General features: G+C 41.0%; 1 protein-coding gene across 2 annotated transcripts; it reads right to left on the bottom strand.

Annotated features, from left to right (window-relative positions):
- Positions 1 to 7,012: 7,012 nt before the first annotated feature.
- On the bottom strand, positions 7,013 to 18,876 carry nmu (neuromedin U). 2 transcript variants are annotated; one of them, XM_035736644.2, is made up of 9 exons: positions 18,702 to 18,876; positions 16,481 to 16,536; positions 16,273 to 16,320; positions 15,988 to 16,041; positions 15,785 to 15,811; positions 8,919 to 8,999; positions 8,050 to 8,103; positions 7,918 to 7,955; positions 7,013 to 7,676 (listed from the first exon to the last, which is right to left on the bottom strand). In XM_035736644.2, the coding sequence occupies exons 1-8, from the start codon at positions 18,847 to 18,849 to the stop codon at positions 7,920 to 7,922; spliced, it is 504 nt and encodes a 167-aa protein (XP_035592537.1). In that variant the 5' UTR covers positions 18,850 to 18,876; the 3' UTR covers positions 7,013 to 7,676; positions 7,918 to 7,919. The 2 variants fall into 2 exon arrangements, with proteins under 2 accessions (XP_035592537.1, XP_035592538.1); XM_035736645.2 differs by lacking the exon at positions 8,919 to 8,999.
- Positions 18,877 to 19,119: the final 243 nt, after the last annotated feature.

Genomic DNA, 19,119 nt, shown 5'->3' with positions numbered 1-19,119 from the left:
TAAGGGCTTTTAAGTAAGCATTTCACTGTAAGGTCTACCTACATCTGTTGTATTTGGCGCATGTGACAAATAACATTTTATTTTATTTGTTTTTTTAATGCAGATGTTGTGCAAGATACATGCCAATGTTATGATCTTGCATGTTTTTTTCTGGGCTGTATAAAATAACTCCCCAGTGCGGTCAATGCCTGTCTTTTTCTAGTTCCTGTTTTCTAGTTTTCCAGATTTTTACCATTCTGCCTGCCCTGAGCCTGCCTGCTGTTCTGTACCATTGTCACACCACCCTGGATTGTTGACCTCTGCCTACCCTGACCCCGAGACTGCCTGCTGTTCTGTACGTTATGGACTCTGATCTGGATTACTGACCTCTGCCTGCCCTGACCCCGAGACTGCCTGCTGTTCTGTACGTTATGGACTCTGATCTGGATTGTTGACCTCTGCCTACCCTGACCCCGAGACTGCCTGCTGTTCTGTACGTTATGGACTCTGATCTGGATTACTGACCTCTGCCTACCCTGACCCCGAGACTGCCTGCTGTTCTGTACGTTATGGACTCTGATCTGGATTACTGACCTCTGCCTACCCTGACCCCGAGACTGCCTGCTGTTCTGTACGTTATGGACTCTGATCTGGATTACTGACCTCTGCCTGCCCTTGACCTGTCGTTTTGCCTGCCCCCTGTTCTAGTAATAAACCTTTGTTACTTCAACACTGTCTGTATCTCTGTCTTCTCCTGAAACGTGATAGAATCTGGATTTTAGGACTCTGATAGATCTCTCTACTAGACTTCTTGTTTTCATCAAAGCATGGTTGTAGTTCTCGTTGTGTCATTGTTAGTGTTTAGGACTGGTGTTATGAGCCATGTTTTTGTCCATAGCCACTATCACCTAAAAACCCCAAAATACTAAGTAGTAAATTGATATCATAAGAAGAAACACTTTTTTAAAGTGTGCTTTGGACCACAAAACAATTACACAGTTAAATGGTATCAGGTGAAGGAAAGAAAGGGTTAGTGATTTCTTTACATAATAGCCATCCACCAGGAATGTGCCATTCCTCAATCTTGGCTCCCAGGGCTGAATTTGATCAAATTAAGGAGTCGTGTGCTCCAGGACCATTTGGCAACAGCATTTGTGAAGGCTAGTGTGACATCACACACTACTTGGACATTGATAGAGTGGAAGTGATTTTGAATAACATACATTTCCTCCTCTTCACGTGGACCCTATCAGGTAGAACATTATACTCATAAGGCCTACTGAAATAATACATTTTGGTGGGGTGCAAACTTTACTTATGTATCATTGTCACTGACCTTTTTTGCCACATGGGTCCAATCCACTGCACCAAGGACATTGAGGAAGTTAGCCACCTCAAAAATGTTTTGTTTGGTGCTTATTTGTTCAGCTGCAGTTGATGGGAACTTGATAAATATTTGTACATGACGACACAGTGCATCACGCACACTGCACTAACCACCCGACTCACAGAGGACTGCAAGCAAGGCTTGAAAGGTTCCCGATTCTAGGGATCTCAGCGCTATCATGATTGGAATGATGATTGGAAGAGGGCATGATCTCATGGTCTTTCTTTTTAAGTTTTCATTTAGGCCAGCCAAGTGTTGTGGTAGTCGATATTGCCTCAGTAGAACATGGTCAGGGACATATAGAGGATCCATCCAATCCCGTAGGGGCTTCTGTGAGTTCTCTTCTCTCTAGCCGCTGTGCAAAGAACATCCATCCTTCAAAGTACCATCGTAAGCTTTGAATTACTAAATATTAATGTTTGATTATTACTGTTTTGGACTATTGCCATTAAATGGAAGTTGTTTTACTTGTTATTTTAATAATTTTCTAATAATACATTTAGTTTGTTCTTCATTAGATTTTATATGACCATTTCAACAATTATTATTATTATTATTATCCATTATTTAGTCAAATATGTGATTTAAAAAATAAATAAATCAAGGTTTACAATGATGTTTTTAGTTATGTTTTTTTTTTAAATGCTCACCTCCTGACCAGTCTGCACAAGACCAAGGGTTTAGCCCCCGAAAGCTATGTACATTTCCAAGAAGAAATCCAAGAAATGTATTTTAAAGAATCCCATTTCTTCTTAACTTTTCTCTTAGGAAGAAACATAGGTAGGAACATTTCCAATACCTTTATTGAGGAATAGCAACTTTTGGTAAGTTAAAATTTCACTCATTAAGAAATGTCCCATTGCGTTTCACTCTATTACATTGGCTTGGCAGGAGAAAACAGTCCTTCCCGATTAATTTGGAGGTAGCTAAGGGTGTTTTCAGACTTGGTCCCTTTCAGACAATTTTTGTGAACTCTGTGCGGTTCGCTGATTCTTTTTTCCTGTGTGAACCCTCCAAAGTATCTCAGACCCCTCAAAAGAACCCCCGAAGCGGACTGAACTGAGACCATCTCGAGAGATGGTCTGAATTCGGTTCGCTAGAATTCCTCAGTCCGGTTCCCTTTTTTAGGGCAATGTGAACACAAAGCTCCCCAGATTCGCTTGTCATTATTTCCGCAGCAGACACTAAAATACTGCAACACCGTTTCTCCTGCCATAACCCTCACATTGGTGCCACAAAAGAGGGGAAATGATGAGCAGGTTCTCAGAAAAATGTGTGTGGTTTTGGGATATTGTTTAGCAATTGTCAAGGATGCACAGAAATTCCAAAATGTGTTTTTAGTTCAGATTGTTAATTTGAAATATGTGCGTTATAAAGACATGTCCATAAACTGTTTATTCGCTTGTGGGGTTTGAATAGTGTGAGAAGATGACAATATATTTGGTGAGAATCACAACATAGGATACAAAATCAATTCTAGCTCTTAAAGAGGCAGGAGCCTACATTTGGTGTACAGATCTGGTTGAAGGGGACCAAAAAATGTCTACAGTATTGAAGGTCCCCAAGAACACAGTGGCCTCCATCATTCTTAAATGGAAGAAGTTTGGAACCACCAACACACTTCCTAGAGCTGGCCGTCCAGCCAAACTGAGCAATCGCGGGAGAAGGGCCTTGGATAGGGAGGTGACCAAGAACCCAATGGTCACTCTGACACAGCTCCAGAGTTCCTCTGTGGAGATGGGGGAACCTTTCAGAAGGACAACCATCTATGCAGCACTCCACCAACCAGGCCTTTAAGGTAGAGTGGCCAGACGGAAGCCAGTCCTAAGTAAAAGGCACATGACAGGCCGCTTGGAGTTTGCCAAAAAGTACCTAAATACTCTCAGACCAAGAGAAACAAGATTCTCTGGTCTAATGAAACCAAGATTTAACTATTTTGCCTGAATGCCAAGCGTCACATCTGGAGGAAACCTGGCACCATCCCTACGGTGAAGCATGGTGGTGGCAGCATCATGCTGAGGGAATGTTTCTCAGCCACAGGGAGACTAGTCAGGATAGAGAGAAAGATGAACAGAGCAACTATAGAAAGATCCTTGATGACAAACTGCTCCAGAGCACTCAGGACCTCAGACTGGGGTGGTTCACCTTCCAACAGGACAACGGCTCTAAGCACACAGCCAAGACAACACAGGAGTGGCTTTGGGACAAGTCTCTAAATGTATGTGAGTGGCCCAGCCAGAGCCCGGACTTGAACCCGATCGAATATCTCTGGAGAGACCTGAAAATAGCTATGCAGCAACACTCCCCATCCAACATGACAGAGCTTGAGAGGATCTGCAGAGAAGAATGAGGGAAACTCTCCAAATACAGGTGTGCCCATCCTGTAGCATCATACCCAAGAAGACTCAAGGCTGTAGTCGCTGCCAAAGGTGCTTCAACAAAGTACTGAGTAATTATTTATATGAGTGAATACTTATGTAACTGTAATATATATGTACAGTACCCGTCAAAAGTTGACACCTACACACCTATTCCAGGGTTTTTCATTATTTTCACTATTTTCTACATTGCAGAATAATAATGAAGACATCAACACTATGAATTAACACATATGGAATCATGTAGTAACCAAAAAAGTGTTAAACAAATCAAAATATATTTTATATTTGAGATTCTTCCCTTTGCCTTTATGACAGCTTTGCACATTCTTGGCATTCTTTAACCAGCTTCATGAGGTAGTCACCTGGAATGAATTTCAATTAACAGGTGTGCCTTGTTAAAAGTTCATTTGTGGAATTTCTTTCCTTCTTAATGTGTTTGATCCAATCAAAAAGGCAAGGCAAAAAAAGAAACGTCCTTTTGAACTGTCAACTGCGTATTTTTTATTTTATTTTCTTTCTTCTTTTTTTTATTTTACCCCTTTTTTCTCCCCAATTTCGTGGTATCCAATTATTGTAGTAGCTACTATCTTGTCTCATCGCTACAACTCCTGTACCGGCTCGGGAGAGACGAAGGTTGAAAGTCATGTGTCCTCCGATACACAACCCAACCAGCCGTACTGCTTCTTAACACAGCGCGCATCCAACCCGGAAGCCAGCTGCACCAATGTGTCGGAGGGTACACCGTGCACCTGGCAACCTTGGTTAGCGCTCACTGCGCCCGGCCTGCCACAGGAGTCGCTGGTGCGCGATGAGACAAGGACATCCCTACCGACCAAGCCCTCCCTAACCCGGACAACTGTGCGTCGCCCCACGGACTTCCCGGTCGCGGCCGGTTACGACAGAGCCTGGGCGCGAACCCAGGGACTCTGATGGCACAGCTGGCGCTGCAGTACAGCACCCTTAACCACTGCGCCACCCGGGAGGCCCAACTGCGTATATTTTCAGCAAAATTAACATGTGTAAATATTTGTATGAACATAACAAGAATCAACAACTGAGACATAAACTGAACAAGTTCCACAAACATGTGACTAACAGAAATGGAATAATGTGTCCCTGAACAAAGGGGGGTCAAAATCAAAAGTAACAGTTAGTGTCTGGTGTGGCCACCAGCTGCATTAAGTACTGTAGTGCATCTCCTCCTCATGGACTGCACCAGATTTGCCAGTTCTTGCTGTGAGATGTTTCCCCACTCTTCCACCAAGGCACCTGCAAGTTCCCGGACAATTCTGGGGGGAATGGCCTTATAGGCCTCACCCTCCGGTCCAACAGGACCCAGACGTGCTCAATGGGATTGAGATCCGAGCTCTTCGCTGGCCATGGCAAAACACTGACATTCCTGTCTTGCAGGAAATCACGCACAGACCGAGCAGTATGACTGGGGGCATTGTCATGCTTGAGGGTCATGTCAGGATGAGCCTGCAGGAAGGGTACCACATGAGGGAGGAGGATGTCTTCCCTGTAACACACAGCATTGAGATTGCCTGCAATGACAACAAGCTCAGTCCGATGATGCTGTCACACACCGCCTCAGACCATGACGAACCCTCCACCTCCAAATCGAGAGTACAGGCCTTAGTACAGGCCTCGGTGTAACACTCATTCCTTCGACAAAACCGCGACTCGTCAGTGAAGAGCACTTTTTACCAGTCCTGTCTTGTCCAGCGACGGTGGGTTTGTGCCCATAGGCGGCATCGTTTTCAGTGATGTCTGGTGAGAACCTGCCTTAAAACAGGCCTACAAGCCCTCAGTCCAGCCTCTCTCAGCCTATTGCGGACAGTCTGAGCACTGATGGAGGGATTGTGTGTTCCTGGTGTAACTCGGGCAGTTGTTGTGATGCTCGGATGTACCGATTTGCCTACTGTCTGTAAGCTATTAGTGTGTTAACGACCGTTCCACGGGTGCATGTTCATACATTTTTTGTGGTTCATTGAACAAGCATGGGAAACAGTGTTTCTTTGAAAGACAGGGTCCTGAAAAAGGGATGGTTCTTTTTTTACTGAGTTTACATTATTTTCTGAAAGTGAAATTGTATTTGTTGTAGCATTGGGACATCTACTGTTTAGAGGAAGTACTGCACCTTGAAGCAGCTATCTTCCATTCCTTGTTTTATTTATTTAACTAGGCAAGTCAAAAAATGTGTGTTTACAATGGCAGCCTACTCCAACCAATTGTGCACCACCCTATGGGACTTTAGGGTCAAGGTTTTCAACAGTCTTGAAGGAATTGCCTTGGGATGGGCTTGGTTCTGAAGATATGACTGTGCTTTCTGAGATGTTTTTTTTACTACCACTAGATAGCGCCATGGTCAAATATTTGATCCACACAGAAGTGAATTGATCCTGCATCAGATACAAATGTGTTCGTCTTCTGTTTTATCTGTTACAATATTATGTACAGCTGGGAGGTATTATATTTTACCAGCTCTTCTCACCCTTTTGGCAGAGCATTCTGGCTGTTGACTGAACACCTGCTTCACACTTGGCGGAGTTCTCACACTCAGAGACTTGTCTTGTGGGGTGTCTTGTTGCTTCACACTCCCAACCTCCTCCATCCTCTACCCAGATCTAGCTTTCCAGGACACAGCAGCCTGCTCATGGGTCACTATCAGTCCACAGCCTTCCAGCTACTTCTTTCAAGAAATACTCCCACAGTGGATGAGAAACCAGAAAGGAAAGAGATACACGTTATTTGTGTAGTGTCATTATCGATCATACAGCCACTGCTATGTGTGTTAAGTCTGATAATAGTTACTAGGTCACAAAAACAAAGTATACATTTTTATTCCATATTCCAGACCTGACTCTCCACAAATATTTTCCTAATTAACAAAACCATTAATAAAGCGTCAATGCTATAAGGTAAATACAATTAGTAAGTCATCAGAATGAGTTTACCTCTTCACCTGAATGTAATAGTTGGTAGCTGAAACAATGAGGTTTTGGTATATTGAGACTATAATCAGCCTTTCTGGTCTTTCGTCTGTTTGAAAGGTAGAGTTTAATTCCAGAACGCGGGTGCAACATAATAGTGTTGGGTGAGATCTCAATCTTGTGTCATAGGAAATGTTTCACATTGTTTTTTTGAGCACACTAAGTATGGTCAAGAGTATTTCAGCTCACACACACACACACACACACACAAACACGCTCCTCTTGTGTGTTCACTGAAAATGTTCCAGTTGCGTCAGGACCTCTGTCACGACTTCCGCCGAAGTTGGCTCCCCTGCCTGTTCGGGCGGTGCTCGGCGGTCGTCGTCACCGTCCTACTAGCCACTACCGATCCCTTTTTCGTTTGTCTGTTGGTTTTGTCTTATTAGTTTCACCTGTGTGTATTTTAGTTTAATTGGCGTCCTTATATTTAGTAGGTTGTCCCGCCCTTGTTTTGTGCGGGATTGTTTTTGTATTCCTGTTATTTGGTGGTGTTCATGAGTTTTATTCTCCGGACTATTTTGGTCCTGCGTTGGAATATTCACCCTGTGTGTTGGGTTGACCGTGTTTTGTGCGCCGGAGAATAAACTGTCTAATAATTGAAACCTGCTCTCTGCGCCTGATTCCACCCACCTTAGTAATTCGTGACAACCTCTTTGTGCAAGTTTCATAAGCAGTATCTGTCTTTTTGCAAAATCATGCAATCACAAAGATAACCATATAACAATGCTTTTAATTCAAAAGACACATCATCAAAACACAAATAAGACTTTTGGACAAACAAAGATTATTTTACTTAGACTCTCATTTCTTTGTTCTTCATTTAGTTTCTTCATTCTTTCAACATCGTTTTGGTGGAGGTCTGGACCACTCTAAGATGGTTGTGCCTGTTTGGTTATCTGGTTCTGTGTCATCTCTGTACAACGTATAGTAGGGACTCTGTAACACGTTGTTTTAAAGGGTCAAAGGCCATGCAAGTACAAACACAGTAGACTACGACTCATGATAATAAATGTTTTCACAGTAATAATAACCAAAGAGTTTCATGGAAACCTGCCTCCCCACTCTGTCAGATTACGGTTTGATATGTTTTTTTTCCCCCATTCCCTAGTAAATGGACAACAGTGTTACAGCAGTGTTTACTAATGATAATGGCATTGAGAAATACCCCAAACCTTACATTTACTCAAATTCTAGGGATCTTCTTCCATTTCTTGGCTGTAAGAAAGAAAACCAAATGTTACTGATGTATGAAATCAAATAAACGTTGTAATGGAGTTAATGCCTGTTCCCTGAATGTGTGTATTCATACCCGATATAAGAAGTACCCTCTGCTCTGAATACCCCCAGGTCCCTGGAGATTATCCTAAACAGAAAGCACAGAGGATATCAATGATCAGGTGATAGAAATTCAGGTATTGTCTTACTTGAGTAAGGCAGTATTTATTCAGCCGACAACCGCTTTAAAATGAAAAAATGTCAACATTTCAGTTGGAACAGAAAGAAGTGTGCTAGATATCCTTGTTTATCTGTCTAAGCTCCTTTCCCACTTATTTCATTCTTTCGTAGGCAAAACCATTAGAGCAGACGTCACTCCCATTGAGTCTCTGCCGTAAACAGACACACACTAAGCTGAGCACTTTTCCACTCACAATTCTGATGTAGCTACTATGTGAATGTCAACCCCAGGTAGAATGAAGGATTAATTATGTTGAGTTAAAGCACAGCAACGTGGATGTTCATCTGTCAGATGCACTAATTTTAAACTGTAATTACCTGAATCATGGAAAAGAACAGCTAATGTAGACGAGTACAGAGAGTGACAATATGTGTGTAAAAAAGGTAGCCTCTATACGCACAATGAAACAGTCTCATAGTAGGACAACACACTGGAAAAATGACAAATCCTGTATGCATTGGCTAAGTGAAAAGAGAATAGCCTCCAGATGCCCTAAATTGACTGCAAAGGGAACATCAAGAGTTTTAGCTCTCCCAATTAATTAAAAGCAAAGGGTGCTCACAATATCTTTAATTCGACAATTAGTATCACACTATAACAAAGCACTGCAAATTGTGTTGGCTTTGTTATATGCGAGTCTAAGAGATTACTGGGAGATTTCCTCTCCAAAGAAGTGACAGGTGCAGAGTAGATGTAAAACGGAACATGCATAGTGTACATACGCGGAATACAAACTCCTCTCCTCTCTCTCGTCTGGTATGGAGTAGAGGAACTAGCTGCAGGAGAGGGTGCATCACAGGGGACTGACACATCCACAAAACATCCACATACAGACAGACATGAAGAAACATGAACAACTGCCCGGACATAGAGACAGAGGGCTGGGGGCTGCAGAGAGGAGTCCATATATACATACACACACACACGCACGCACGCACGCACGCACGCACACACACACACACACACACACACACACACACACACACACACACACACACACACACACACACACACACACACACACACACACACACACCTGCGAGGGCAGGCGCCCACAGAATTTTTGAATTGACTCCCATTCCACTCATGAGTTGAAATTCTAATTGAATTGGCCACACCCTACAGGATGTAGAATTTGAGTTTGAGTGACAGAAAGTAGAAGTTAATTCAGTGCAATTCAAATAAATTCCAATCAGTCATAGAAAATGAGTTTCATTGAATCTGACTGGTCACACTTCCAGATAACAATAAATATCCATTTTCTCTGGAATGTTCATATACTCTTTTAACATTAGTGCTTAGAATAGCCAATTATAATTCCACCAAACATTTAATTAGTTTGGCTTCTTTTTGAATCCCTCAGGGTCAATTTGAGGGTTAAACTAATGCATTCTGGGAAATGTGGTATTTTCCCCATATTGAACAAAATGTAACTGATTAATGAAATATAATGAATATATGAATATTCATAAACAGGTTGCTTTCCTTGATCGTTCTTTTAAGATTTTGTCCTGAAATCAATCGTTTCAACAATATCTTTTATGCATGTATATAATGACATGTTTTATGTTCAATATGTATATTTGTATAGACTACCAGGTACTTTACCCTGCACCTTAGACTGCTGCCATATGTACATAGTCATTGAACACTGGTCACATGAATAATGTTTACATACTGTTTCTTCCACTTGATATGCATTGTATTCTAGTCATGGCTCATCATATATAGAATAGAATAGGCATTTGAATTTAATTTAATTCTATTTACTTTCATTCATATTCAAATTGCAATTTTGTATCCTGTTTACTACCTCAATTCAAATTGCAGAATTTAATTGGAATTTGATGCATTCTCAATTCAATTAGGAATTGGGCAACACTGACACACACATACAGTTGAAGTCAGAAGTTTACATAAACCTTAGCCAAATACATTTAAACTCAGTTTTTCACAATTCCTGACATTTCATCCTAGTAAAGATTGCATGTCTTAGGTCAGTTAGGATCACCACTTTATTTTAAGAATGTGAAATGTCAGAATAATTATTAGAGAGAATGATTGATTTCAGCTTTTATTTCTTTCATCACATTCCCAGTGGGTCAGAAGTTTACATATACTCAATTAGTATTTGGTAGCATTGCCTTTAAATTGTTTAACTTGGGTCAAACACTTCGGGTAACCTTCCACAAGCTTCCCACAATAAGTTGGGGGAATTTTGGCCCAATTCCTCCAGACAGAGTTGGTGTAACTGAGTCAGGTTTGTTGGCCTCCTTACTCACACACACATTTAAAGTTTTTCCCACATATTCTCTATAGGATTGAGGGCTGGGCTTTGTGATGGCCACTCCAATACCTTGACTTTGTTGTCCTTAAGCCATTTTGCCACAACTTTGGAAGTATGCTTGGGGTCATTGACCATTTGGAAGACCCATTTGCAACCAAGCTTTAACTTCCTGACTGATGTCTTGAGATGTTTCTTCAATATATCCACATAATTATCCACATTTTCTTTCCTCATGAAAAGCCATCTATTTTGTGAAGTGCACCAGTCCCTCCTACAGCAAAGCACCCCCACAACATGATGCTGCCACCCCCGTGCTTCAAGGTTGGGATGGTGTTCTTCAGCTTGCAAGCATCCCCTTTTTCCTCCAAACATAACAATGGTCATTATGGCCAAACAGTTCTATTTTTGTTTCATCAGACCAGAGGACATTTCTCCAAAAAGTATGATCTTTGTCCCCATGTGCAGTTGCAAACCGTAGTCTGGCTTTTTTATGGCGGTTTTGTAGCAGTGGCTTCTTCCTTGCCTTTCAGGTTATGTCGATATAAGACTTGTTTTACTGTGGATAGAGATACTTTTGTACCTGTTTCCTCCAGCATCTTCACAAAGGCTTTTGCTGTTGTTCTGGGATTGATTAGGACTTTTCGCACCAACGTACGTTCATCTCTAGGAGACAGAACATGTCTCCTTTCTGAGCGGTATGACGGCTGCGCGGTCCAATGGTGTTTATACTTGCGTACTATTGTTTGTACAGATGAACATGATACCTTCAGGCATTTGGAAATTGCTCCAAGGATGAACCAAACTTTTTGGAGGTCTACATTTATTTTTCTGAGGTCTTGGATGATTTCTTTGGATTTTCCCATGATGTCAAGCAAAGAGGAACTGAGTTTGAGGGTAAGCCTTGAAATAAATCCACAGGTACACCTCCAATTGACTCAAATTATGTCAATTAGCCTATCAGAAGCTTCTAAAGCCATGACATTTTCTGGAATTTTCCAAGTTGTTTAAAGGCACAGTCAACTTAGTGTATGTAAACTTCTGACCCACTGGAATTGTGACACAGTGATTTATAAGTGAAATAATCTGTCTGTAAACAATTGCTGGAAAATGACTTGTGTCATGCACAAAGTAGATGTCATAACCGACTTGCCAAAACTATAGTTTGTTCACAAGAAATTTGTGGAGTGGTTGAAAAACAAGTTTTAAAGACTCCAACCTAAGTGTATGTAAACGTCCAACTTCAACTGTACGTGCACACACAGTCCTCAGTACAACCCTGTGTTCATTCGCAGACTCTGAGACTCTGCATGTTTAGATCGACACATCACAGAGTGACAGCACGCTCTCCACATGCAGGCCATGCCAGGACATTGAAGTGCTATACCTTCTCTACTAATGTAATGTACCAGCGTCATGCGTAGGTAACATTGGACAACACTTGGTGTGGGATGTCATTATGACGGAATTGAAGTGATGTCAGATAACCGATTACAATCAGTTAAATAGACATTTTCATGGCGTAATCACAATGTCTAGGAAAGACATCATCTTTCGATTGTTATCTGGTTGACATGTTTTACATTTTGTCAACTCAACTTGATTTTACTGTGCTTAACATCCTCTGAGGATGAACTTTGCAAAGCCAATCTCTGCCCTGTGACTGTAAACAGAGCTATATCCTAAATGAATTAATGAAGCCATCACAGGAAATAGAGGATGTCATTTCGGTGCCATTACAATGACTTGGAGACTTGAGATGAAAATGGTTGGCACTTAAAAATACAGCCTTCCATGAATTATTCAGACAGGGCAGAAAATTACTCCCTTCATTGTACTTTCTGTTTATCTAATTTACACTAATGATGTTCCCCCACGTCAGTTATTCTGATGACAGCGGAAGTGAGGGTGAAATGAGTAATTCCAATTCTCATGCAAACAAGACAGGATACACTAATGTGTAAACAGGTGTGTCACGCACTCCAAAAAATGTGAGGGGGCACAAAGTATGTCAGACTAGCTAGTGGTGGTCTGTAGGGGGGCTAGGCCCCCCGTCCGTAAATTTGAGAATTTAGCATTTTCAAACACCTTTTTCCTGCATAATCCTTATGCTTAATTCTATATAATTAAAAAAAATGCATATCTAAGCATACCTCTTCACCTGTCTGTATCCTCCTGGCTGGGGATTTTTTTTAAAGAAACTAAGGGCTCTATTTTAAACAAACCTAACACAATGGTAAATCTAAGCGCATGCGGTAGTGCTATACGTTCAGGGGTGTGTCAGAAATATTTGTGCCATTTTCACTATCACAATATTCGGCACACTTGCTTGCGTTTGCGCGAAAGGGCTGGGTTTTGATGAATAAACAAGTTGTGGGTGTGTGTAGAGGCTTGGCCCCTCACTGGCCAATCAGAATGTGCGCCAATGGGGAAATATGTGGTTGCTTCAAGCTGTGTATTTACGTTGTTTATGTATTGCCTTTGGAATCAACTCCAATGTTAGTCTGTTATAGTTTGTTAAATAGCTTAATAATAACAAAGCCAAATAACAAAATGTAGACCTATCTTTGCTAACTGCTAACCTGAACCCATTTGTAGTCCACATTGTTCTAAGTAATTGCATGGCTTCAATAGCATTCACACTGATATAGGGACCTACTGTAAATTGCATTATGGCTGAGCATGGACATGCCAAACATGATCAATAAGCAAGATTAAAATATTTATTGATAAGGCCTAAAAAGAGAATGAATAAGTCTAATCAAATTCTAAACAAAACAACTTGTTTTAAATAGGCTATGTTACACTTAAAAGGCACCATCATTTCTCCCCGTGGGCATATAATATTAAAACAACGCAGACTATGCAGGGTTTTATGCGCCTCCAAACTTTTCACAGTTGCTGGACTTTGATCCAATATAAATAGAAAGGGAGGATGTCCACTCACCATTATACTACTCCCAAATAGTCCTATGTTTTGTGAACATAATCAGAACCATTTTAAAGAACAGGTAGCGTTCACACACCTCCAGAAGTTACATTGCAAGCGTGACACGGACTTTGTCACCATAAAACCAAGACTTTGAATCATTCTAATAAGTTGTGGTAATAAAATCACCAGGATAAAAACATTTTAAAAGTCTACGTTATAGTAGATTTTGAACATATGAAACGGAAAACAAGCCATTTTTACAGACCAGATAACTTCTAAATATGAGGTTCACCATGGGCATGGACACGTAGCCTACATTTTACGCACGTCCAAAACCGGACCTGCATGGCTAAAATAATGTGTGCCTGCCTACAATGCATAGATACAAAGGGAATGTCAGCTCACTGTTTTACTCCTCTCAAACTTTATATTTTAATAAAGCTTTGGTGATTAAGATTTATTTCCAAGTGGTCTCAGAAGCCAACCCCTTTATTGACAGTCTTGACTACTTCCTAATTGCATTGGGCAAACAAAAAAAGCCTTAATTGAGAGGGGAGGCTATGCTTGGTTTTTAATCAAATAAAACTAAATGGGAGAAAAAAATCTGTTTCTAAATACAAAGTATAGAGGCATCAAAAGCACATTAGGCTACTGTTGTTCCATGCACATATGGGTAGTGTGAGTCACGGCTGTATAGGCTGTGTTTCCACTGTCAAAATAATGCCATTACCCGCTAAACCAGCTGGATGGCCTTAAATATCCCTATCAGTGCTGCCTGAAATTACCACTTGGGATCATATTTTTAAGGAACTGGGTTTCTATGGCCAAGCAGCAGCACACAAGCCTAAGATCACCATGCGCAATGCCAAATGTCAGCTGGAGTGGTGTAAAGCTTGCCACCATTGGACTCCAGAGCAGTAGAAATGCATTTTTTGAAATGATCAATCACGCTTAACCATCTAGCAGTCCGATGGACGAATCTGGGGTTGGCGGATGCCAGGAGAACGCTACCTGCTGGAATGCATAGTGCCAAGTGTAAAGTTTGGTGGAGGAGGAATAATAATCTGGGGCTGTTTTTCATGGTTCGGACTAGGCCCCTTAGTTCCAGTGAAGGGAAATCTTAACGCTACAGCATACAATTACATTCTGGATGATTCTGGGCTTCCAACTTTGTGGCACCAGTTTAGGGAAGGCCCTGTCCTGTTTCAGCATGACAATGCCCATGTGTACAAAGCGAGATCCATACAGAAATGGTTTTGTCGAGATCGGTATGGAAGAACTTGACTGGCCTGCACAGGGTCCTGACCTCAATCCCATCAAACACATTTGGGATGAATTGGAACACCGACTGCTAGCCAGGCCTAATCGCCCAACATCAGTGCCCGACCTCACTAATGCTCGTGGCTGAATGGAAGCAAGTCCCTGGGGCAATGTTCCAACATCTAGTGGAAAAAACTCCCAGAAAAGTGGAAGCAGCCAAGGGGGAACCAACTCCATATTAAGGCCCATGATTTTGGAATGAGATGTTCGTCGTCGAGGTGACCACATACTTTTGGTGATGTAGTGTATCTGGGATAAAACCAACTTCATACGATTGCCTAGTAGTATTATAGAGAAACAACAACAAAAAAACTGGACAAATCTGACCCCTATATGGGCATGACGCCTCTGTGTGGACACATGCGACACCTAAAAGAGTTTAAGAAAGTGTACATCTTGCATGCAGAGCAAGAGACAAGGGGAAGGGAAGCACTATGGCAGGTGGAGCAGTGTTTTCTTTCAACCTTTTTCATACCAGGGATGGGAAAACTATGGTATTTCTTATACCAGAAACCTGTGGGCCTGTCTCCTTGGAGGACAACTCTTGAGAAGTTAGCAAGCTGGGCAGCGTACGTTTGTGTACGCTAGAGTGTACGTTTGTGTGAGCTGGCATGCATTTTGAGAACCTGAGAGCTGTGGTAATGTGATATGCAGCAAAGTGTCTGCAATTCATAACTCTAAATATTTGGTTTACTACGGAAAGCTAAAACCTAACGCTTTTTCAAGATAAAAATGCACGTTACGGAATAAAAAAGGTAATGCAATACTAAAAACACAGTACAAGTAACAGATAATGAAACGAAAATGCAATGTGCCTTCGTGTCAAGCCACAAAGCAGTGCACAGTGAAATTGAGCTTTAACCCAACTTACCGCCTCCTCTGTTAAGCCGGCACCGTGTTGCTTAACATAATGAAATAAAAACGGTATATGCAAGCAAACACATACACGCACAAATAAAAATTGTCAAAAGGTTGGATGTTGATTGCATTGATATTAGTTACCCTTTAGTGAACACTTTTCAATGGACGGATGAAACAGATGCCGCACTTACCCCTTTACTAGGATTGTCCCATCCTTTCTGCAATGACAATGAAATAAAACTACATTTACTCGAGAATGATTAAACACTGCAAATCTGAATATACATGCAACTGTGTTGTGCTCGCACAGTAGGATAAACCACAACGTGTGTATTTATATTTGTGATATCATATTTGTTTGAGCTACTATGCTGGAACATGAATGGTGGAATACCTTAGACTTCTGTACAAGCATCAACACACAGAGTTCTCCTAAAACATTGGGTATCTAGGGTAGCAACCAGAGAGCAGGGGGAAAGAGGTGAGCGCAATAGTCTGATACGGTTGTAACAGCATTTTCATTTCAAGCCTGTTATTGACTATTTTAAATTTCATCATAATTGGAATTGATCCTGAACTTGAAAATATGAGAGAAGGTTCAGAGAAAGAAAACATTGAACATTCATCCATCCTCTTCCGTGCTTCCATATGAACATTTCATTATTCTAGTCTTACTCACCCGAAATGGCAGGTCTGCAGAAAGGTAGGATGAGCACACATCTTCTAGCTATGGGAGACAAGACGAGTGTTGTTATGAGAGAGGGAGTGAATAGTAAACATGTCTCTGCATAGCAAAGGAGAGGAACAGCTCAGTCTTAGTATGGGAAAATGGAGAGAGTGAGAGAGAAAGAGAGAGAACAGAGAGACATTGTAGTTCTGTGGCCTACCTGGTTGAGAAGCTGGTACTGGTCTAGTGTTGCTCTCTGCTGTTGTATTGGAGAACCTTCCATTGAAACACAGGCAGACACGAGTATCATTACATCATCACATTGATGCGGTATCACTAAGCTAATAGGAGTGTGTATATCGTGATTAAAAACCATAACAATCCATTTTGAGTGGATCATAGTCATAAACTAATGCATTTTGACAATATGACAGGAGGATGGGAACTTGGAGAGTGTATTGAAGCTTGTCTGTGTTATCCTGGGGTCATATTTGTTCATATTCAAAAACTCATAGTGACCAACTATGAACCAACAGCTCTGTATCCCAAGAGTGTACTGACATCCAACAATGGTCTTTCTTTAAACCACTATTTTCCCTTATAGATCCCTCTTTCCCTCTTCTGTCCTTCTTTTTGTCTGAATTGTCCTAACAGCACACAGCAATAGCTCTGTTCTCTTCCTGTCGCCATCGCGGTTTAAATGTCTCTAAACACCTGTGCCAATTATCACAAAAGAGCATCAAAGCTGCGTTCAATCGCTCAATGTCACCGCAAATACCCCTTAACAAATACAATTTATCATGTCACTGAAGAGTGATTGACACGATTGCCAATCTGAATCTATTTGTCTCAACCATTTGTGATATTATTGCTGTTTAGGGTCGAATCCAAGCCAATGTTTAGAGCCATTACAATGGGGGGGGGCTTTATTGCTTTTTTTTGTAGGACATCCAAGCTGTCTGTCACAGAACAAAGAAAGGAGTGGGAGAGGGAGAAGAGGACCATGCATGAAATAAATAATAGAGAGAAATTGCCAGTGCAGTAAATACACTAACATCGTAATTTTACCAAAACAAATGTCTAGTTGCAACAATGTCACAATAGATGCTATTCCCAGAAAGGTTTGACAGTACTAATGGGTCAATTTGAAACTAATGATCAGGCTCATCCACAACAAGTTCCAATAGTGCGTCCCATTATGGTTCAAAATACAGTGAAATTAACTGATTGTGGATTAGGAGGTCATTCCCTTTCCAACTTTTGTCGTTTATGTATGTTACATGGCTATGGGGGAGTCATAAAAGTGTAGCCTAATTTCATACTCAAAAATAGGGCTGGATTTCCCAAAATCATCATAGCACTAAAATCTTATTTCTTCCAGATAGTTTCAATAGAATTAAGATTAGCTTTATTGCTACTGTACCTACTGTACGATGCTTTTAGGAAACCCAGCCCAGGGCTGTTCAATTCCAGTACTGGAGGGCCGAAACACTTCTGTTTTTGTTTCTATCTGGTAGTTATTAAAGACCAGGTGAGTTGCAGCCCTAGAACAACAGGTTGCAAAGCCGCAGTACTGGTGGTGGGAGTTTATAGGCTTACACCAGTGCTCAATGCAACCCCGTTTATAATCAATTCATTTCCAGTCAGCGAAAATTCCTCAAACGAAAATACAGTCTTGGATAATAGATTATATAGGCTAAATGAAAAACATCGTTGTAACGAAAGTTCGCCCTCCGATTACATCTAGCGCTCTTATTGTAGCAACGACCTGGGAGACACCAGGCCCTCTTCAGAACAAAGTACATTTACCAGATGAAAGTGCTGAAAGTGTTGATGACATGGCAAACGTTTAATTCAATGCAACAGGCAACAATCGACGTTAATTTACCAATAATTATCATGACAATCTGTAGTTAAGATAGACTTGAGTAAATGTCAAGTTTTTAAATATTTATCCAACCTTCTCTCCTTTGGGCAGGTTCCCAATAATGTGTAATTACGCACAATACTATAATGATTGGCATGTGAAATAACCTTGAGTTTAAATATTGATATGGGTCTATTCATATTGTAAGGGATTGAAATACAACAAACTTTAGTCTACAGTTTTTTTTTCTCCAGGAATTGTACACATTAAAGCTAACGAAGTGGGATGATTGATGAACCTAATTTTATTTTGTAGTCTAATTATTTTAAGCATTTATATTGTTGTTGTTGAGCTTGTTGATTAGGCCTATTAGCAATTTATGTTGCCCAAATTCAATGGTTTGAAAAAACCTTTGATTACACCTTTACATGTTTCATAACCTATTAAATTAGGCTACAGAAAACCCGCAAACATTTTCCATTGTTTTAAAAAGTTTTTCGTTTTAAGATCTTGACTTGGACCTTTAGCAATGCACAAGAACCAAAGCATGCTCAAAATATATTATTAAACTTACTTTTGCAGATGGGGATCGCTGAGATGAGGAGAACAAGGAGGATGAGGCTCGCGCTGCTGAGCGGGTTCATTGCGCTGGTGCTGAGGCTGCTCATGTAGCTCGCGCTGCCGCTCTGAGATACTCTGGTTTGGCACTGAGAGGTCTTCATAATTACTTCTCTCTGGTTGCTATTGGCTTGTGTTCTTGTTTATCTGTGATAAATACTATTCCACCGGAACAATTTTAAAACACGAGGTCACACCCTCTCTACATCAATGACACTACACTGCGTCATTAATTCCACATCACATGCATGCATAGGCTACACAAGGCTGTGGCCTATCTAATTGATGATTGAGGTTATGAGGAAACGTGATGCTATACATCAATAATATTCTTCCTGAACAAATACAGGAATGAGATGACAGCATATGTTTGA

This window comes from Oncorhynchus keta, chromosome 26 (genome assembly GCF_023373465.1).
Source record: "Oncorhynchus keta strain PuntledgeMale-10-30-2019 chromosome 26, Oket_V2, whole genome shotgun sequence".
Lineage (NCBI taxonomy): Eukaryota > Metazoa > Chordata > Actinopteri > Salmoniformes > Salmonidae > Oncorhynchus > Oncorhynchus keta.
The sequence above is the reverse complement of the archived record's forward strand: the minus strand, read 5'-3'. Positions and strand labels throughout refer to the sequence as shown.

Excerpts from the sequence above, each read along its gene's own strand:
- nmu (XM_035736644.2), bottom strand. The coding sequence starts at position 18,849 with ATGAAGACCTCTCAGTGCCAAACCAGAGTATCTCAGAGCGGCAGCGCG. Across the intron at positions 16,321-16,480 it reads AGTACCAGCTTCTCAACCAG|CTAGAAGATGTGTGCTCATC; the intron begins GTAGGCCACAGA and ends TGTCTCCCATAG. Across the intron at positions 9,000-15,784 it reads GGGACAATCCTAGTAAAGGG|TCCCCTGTGATGCACCCTCT; the intron begins GTAAGTGCGGCA and ends TGGATGTGTCAG.